Source organism: Xiphias gladius, chromosome 23 (genome assembly GCF_016859285.1).
Source record: "Xiphias gladius isolate SHS-SW01 ecotype Sanya breed wild chromosome 23, ASM1685928v1, whole genome shotgun sequence".
NCBI lineage: Eukaryota > Metazoa > Chordata > Actinopteri > Istiophoriformes > Xiphiidae > Xiphias > Xiphias gladius.
The window spans coordinates 2,722,467-2,728,466 of NC_053422.1; the positions used below are offsets into that span (position 1 = coordinate 2,722,467).

Consider the following 6,000-nt stretch of genomic DNA (forward strand, 5'->3'; position numbering starts at 1 on the left):
TGATTCGACACTGAGGCTAGATCAGGCCGAGGGCGACTCACTGATTCTCATTGCCGTGCGATTGTATGAATTTTAAAAATAGCCTGCTATTTAGCTGCAGGACCTGACATACAGTGTATAGACTAATCTATGCCAGTTTCAGTTTCAGAAGTTGCGTTTGATTATTTTTGATACAGGGAAGAATAGCTACAAACTCAGAGAAGCGTCTACACGGCCAAGAAATCCAGTTTTGCCAGGTTACCGAAGCGCGTGTAAACGCACCTCATGTTTAGTGGAACCCAATCAAGCTGCTCTAGCTTGATTATGATTTACATTGTTTAAACATGGACAGCATCGGGTTTGATTACTCCGTTTTTTTGTCTCTTCTCCAAACAGTGCGGGGGAGGAGGATAAAAGTGTGACGGAGAAGTGTGTCCAGTCAAACGGAGTCGACCACGGCGAGGATGCACACGCCGCCGTCTGCGCCGGTCCGGTCTACGGCAGCGCCGACGCCGAGTGCTAGGATGGACTCCGAGGATCCTGGGTTTTGTTTCTGGAATCTGATCCGGGCCTTTATTGATTGATGATCTAGGGTGTGCGATCACACCTTGGCTCTTTGTTTATTGGGTCAGAAACCACATGAAAAAGTTGACTTGGTTTTACGTTTGTATTTGTTTTTTTCTGATTGAGACTAACCGCTCACACACTAACTACAGAAGGGGCTGTAAAGAAGAGTCAAATTACTGACATGTAGCAAATTTATCAGACAGTTTTGGTCCAAGCTTTTTTTTTCACCACACTGACACAAGTTGAAAAAGCGGACAAGTGCAAGTCCAGAGATTAAATGTCGTCGCTCTCATGTGAACGAGTGAGTTCAGATAGGCTGTGTCTGGCGTGAACGCAGCCTGACATGTCTACCCATTGTAGAAATGTTCTCGATCACAGACTGTGACTGTTGCTCATCCATAATTAGGACACAGGGCATCTTTAAAAACTGAAGCTAAACCTGCAGCCGGGTGGAAATTCTCAAGTGCACTGATTTCCAGCCAGGGGTTCAGGACCCCCAAGAGAGGCCAGAAGCTGAGTCTCAGAGGTGGGAAGAATATTATTGGGGTAGGAAACGGGAAAAATCTAACTCAGTTACACAGAATTACGTTTATTTGTCTCACTTGTTTTCACTTACTCTAGTTAAATATATATATTAACGTGTGCCAGTTTCCCCTCGGTTTTCAGGTTTTATTATCTCCAATAACCTGAAAGTTCTTTCTGGTGAATCTTGTAGGTACAGTACACACACACACACACACACACACACACACACACACACACACACACACAAAAGTGGGTTTTGATCAGAAACCAGCTGTGAAGTAGAAAATGCACACACACTTAAACATCGACGAGTTGGTGATGTCAGTATGCAGGTCAGCTGCTTTTCTCTACAGCTCAGTAAATAAAAAACACCAACCACGGCGACAGTGCAGCCAGTCTGGAGCTTTCTACGATGGCTGATACTCTGCCAGTTGTTATCCAGTAACATCAGTCATTTTCTCTGAAGGTTTCCAGATACAAACCTGCGGATCCTTGAGGACAGATTGACCGAACTGTGTGAGGGAAGCTGCACTTTTTTTGCACAGAGCCTCAGTTTTCTTCAGACACTTCGTCTTGTACAATGACCGCAAAGCTTTAGGTTGATGTTTGTTTTCTGTTCGATGCACAAAGGATCCCTTCAGTCTCACTTTGTGTCATCAGAAGGAATGCACCGTACTGTACAGTTTAGAACCCAGCCCTCCGACTTCTTCCGCCTCTCCTCCACCTCTTCTTTACTCCCAGTTGTCGTTGGGGGCTGCACAATTGGTTTACGTATAATCATATTACAGTTGGCTTCATCAGTGGCAATACTGAAACACATTTTACTTTGTTTCATGCTGCAGTAAAACAAACAAACAAACAAACAGTAGTAAATTAAAAAAATCCAACTACTGTGTTGAAACCACTGTGGCAGATATTCTCGATTAGGGTTGGGACAAAAAAAATGGAGAATTTCTAAACTGAGCTAAACCACATATAGATAAATACTGATATATTCGTCATCGGTTGACTTATTTAAAGCAGGAAAGGTTTCTGTCACTGGAGTGTGTGGTCAGTGATCAGAAACTAAAGATTAAATCATATGTTCTTACCAAACCACCGGATGGAATAAAACATACTGAGGATTCAGCTATGCACAGAACTTTTCCAGTGGTGGAGCTAAAAATGGTGCATTTATCCCGAGGGCGGCGCTAGAGACGCCAGTCTTATTCATCTTCTGGGGAGCAGACGTTTTAACTGAAAGGGACTTTTCATTCCTGCCAATTAGATATTCATATTTGATATGAGAAAGTGGAAATTTTGGTCTGTTGGTGGCGCTAGAGTAAAGGTCAGGAGGTCACCAAAATCATTGGGGTTCTTCCCCTGGGGACCAAGAATAAGGACACAAAAATTCATGGCAATCTGGCCAGAAGTTGTTGCATCATTTTGCTCTGGATCAAAGTGTTTGCAGAGTTCAATCAATAACTATTGATATATCGATAAGTGGTCCCAGCCCTAATTGTGTTTATCATTAGACTGATTGACAACAAACGTATCACGAGTTCAACTTAATTTGATTTTTCCAAGCAAACTGGATCCACCAATGAAGGCCATTGAGCTGTAGTGTAAATGGACCTTGAGATAAGATTTTTTTTTTTCTCAATCCGTATTTTCCAAGGTCAAGAATGAACCTTCAAGCTCTAACTGACTGATGTTTTCAGTGACGTCTTCATTGTGCAGCCCTGACTCTAGTACCCGGGTATTTAGAGGATCTCATTCGGTTCAATCCAACCTCTTCCTGAGTCTAAACGGAGGGAGGCTGCTTGAAAACCCCCCAGGAACTTGTCCGGAAAGCACTGCATGTGGAAAGGGCCTTTTCCCACTCCGCCGCTTTTGCTGCTGAGGCGCCTGTCCAGGTTTCAGCGTGTTGACTATCAGCGTGTCGCCAGGCTTCGATGTGGAAATCAGACAAATGTGGAAGAGAGATGTGACCGATATTTCAGGTTTAGGAGGAACAGAACGAGAGGTTTGTGCAACAACAGCAAAGACGCTGGGTGGGTTTCAATCTTGTTTTTATGCGCATTTTTAATTTACATATTTAAAAAAAAAAAATCAATTATCACAAAAGAGTTTTTACATTTGGCTGAGGTGGAAAAGTTAGTGCAGCGCCACCAACAGTTTATCTCGAGTAACCAACTTCTAATATTCACACAACAGTAGTGGATGGAAATGCACAATAGTTCACATTTCCTTTTGCCGATTCTCTCGAAATTCTGTTAAGATTTTGCCCTACGTTTGGATGGAAACCCACCTAGTTGCACAGATCCATCTAAATCCCAGCTGACAGAAATGTTCTCAGGGTCCATGGGACAAAATTTCACCAAACCCACTTTGGAGGCCTTGACAAGAAAACATTTGGTAGAAACAAACAGAGCCATTAAAAAAAGAAAAAAGAAAAAAAAAACAGAATGGTGGTGAAATAAGCAAATGGGTAGAACAGCCTTGGAGGAAATAGGTGCTTGTGTACTTTGTCTACCTCTCCACAGACGCCTGCCTCTAAACCTATGTGTCCTGAACAACCTTTTGTGATGTTAAAACTCATGAGACATGAGACGAGATGTCTTTCGCACGCCTTCCTCCACCGAATCAGCACTGAGTCCAGAGTCCTGTACGCAGATCTTCTGAGACGCCCTCATTGTTTCCGCACCCGCTCAACACGTTCCCCACCACATCTCACCGTGCATTCCCTGACTTTTACTTTGTAGGGCCTGCTGTCTATATATAGCTTTCCTGACACACGATGCAACATTAAGAACCATTTTGAAGAGTATGCAATTACATGAGGCACATTTGTATGATGCTTTCACACCTCGTCATTCTTTTCCGAAAACACAGAGTCACATTTACAAGTGCATTTTGTTCTGTCCTTTAGGTGTCTTTTATTTCATGCTAAGGAGTTAATGAACTGTTAGGCTGCACAGTAAAGAACCCGTTAGAACTATTAAGCTGCCACAGGCCTGAATATTATGCATATCGAGGCCTTGCGCAGGCCTTCGGACGGCTGTAGAGCGGGCCGGCAGCCGGGTTTATGTCGTGGGTCCTTGTACTGATTGCATAGTTGTCAACCAAGTGGCTACTTAATAAATTTGATTTGCTGTATCTGACAGAGTTTGGGTGACTATGGATATCGTGTGTGTTTGGGATCAAAATGGAGTGATAAAAGTTTTTTAAAACATGGATTTTCATTTTAGCATCACTTGAAATAAATTGCAATTCAAACTAAAACAAGCGTCTGTCTTCACTTGAAAAAGGAAATTAGCAAAAAGCCACAGACGAAAAGTGACTAAGCCTCTCAAACCAGCAGTAAATGACTTTTGGCCACATGGGGGCAGCGCAACGAGCTGGAAACATCACATTGAATTCACTGTAAACCTGGCAAACGGCCACATTATCGTCCCACTGGAGCTGTGCTTGTGTCCCATACTCACTTTCCCTTTGGCACTGGTTTGCTGACCACCAACCCCTTCTCTATCAGCTCTTTGGCTGCTAAATGTTCCACTTTCTTCACCAGCTTGCCACTGACGTTGTCTGCTGACTGGTGCCGGGCAGGCAGTGGAGCTCTTGTTTTTGCTGAAAACAGCCGCCGCTGTCGCTAAAAAACGACCCGATCGATGTGCTGAATCAAAACGGTGAAGCCGCGAGGCCGCACAACCGAACCAATTAGCTGGAAGGCACTAGAAGGCTCTGCAGCGCGGAGGGAAACTGCAGAGTCTGTCGACAGTTCTCCTTTCACAGCACAGGCAGTCGTTTAATCCATTGTTACCCTGCAAATATGGATTACAGCTGCTTTTAAATTCAAACGGTGTTGTGGCACTTAAGGAGTCTGTTCACCCAAAAAAAACAAAAACAAATCTCACCTGCTCCGAGGGTTGTCTAGCCATGCAAATAGTTCAGTTTTATTGCCGGAGACAATTGGATTGTGGTGAGGAACCAGCCTCCGATGAAAACTATTGTCAGCAACACTGCTGTTGCCCACTAAAACTTGAGGACCCTTACCAGGATTCCATACCATACCATTATTAACTACAGTCTGTTTTCACGTTTCGGCATTATCGCCACCAAAAACTGGCACAACAGCTCAGTATAACACGTGAAACACAGGGACACACACCGAAGAGAAAATGACTGGATGCAAACAGACCATTCCTCGAGGCCGAGAGCGCCGTCCTCCTGCTGGACAGCAACCCAACAGCCAGGAGCCGCGGGCAGAGAGGTCTGGATGCCAAATACCGAGCAAGAGGCGGCAGAACTCGGGAGCTCAACGTCAAACTCCAGACACTTTTTTGCGAAAACACCAAGAAGCGGCGAAGGTGGAGAAAAGAGCTAAAGTGAAAGGTTAAAATGGAAAAAGATTAAAATAACAACCTGGTAAAGAAGGTTCGGGAGTTTCACAGAGCTCCACAATCATGCAGCCCTAGTGGAAAGGCATTATGTGGAGAAGGTGAGGAAAGGAGGCAATGAGCCAAAACAATAATAACCTTGAGTTATGGGAAACTGAGGAGCTCAGAGATTTCCAGAATTTACAAGAGAGATGTACAGAGATGAAGTTATGTGAATATAATGGATTTACGTGAATGTACGTGGCAGAGGGGGATACAGGGAAAAACCCGTCTCAATGTAGCACCGATGTGCTGAGTGTTTTAACACTGTTTGTTTCTGCTTTAGCTTATGTATATATGCACGTTGGCGCGTTACAGGATAAACACACTTAAGAGTTGAAATATCTCTTCATAGAGGCCTGAGGTATTCAGAACATGACAGAGGCGGGAAAATGGGATTTTATGATTTTCATCATTGTTGTTGATGGACAGCACTGAACTGTCCAAGTGGCGCACGAAGCAGAAGGGGTCTGTGATTTTATTCATGCAGGAGGATTAAACCCTGAAGTTT

The 6,000-nt window shown here is 43.9% G+C and overlaps 1 protein-coding gene across 1 annotated transcript in view; it reads left to right on the forward strand.

Moving 5' to 3' along the window:
• The window catches only part of shtn3 (shootin 3), a 39,480-nt gene extending 38,191 nt beyond the window's left edge, over window positions 1-1,289 (forward strand). Inside the window, exon 16 of the mRNA XM_040120742.1 lies at window positions 376-1,289. Within this exon, the coding sequence (XP_039976676.1) occupies window positions 376-502 (127 nt within the window). The 3' untranslated portion in view covers window positions 503-1,289. The remainder of the gene's footprint in view (window positions 1-375) is intronic.
• The last annotated feature ends 4,711 nt before the right edge of the window (window positions 1,290-6,000 follow it).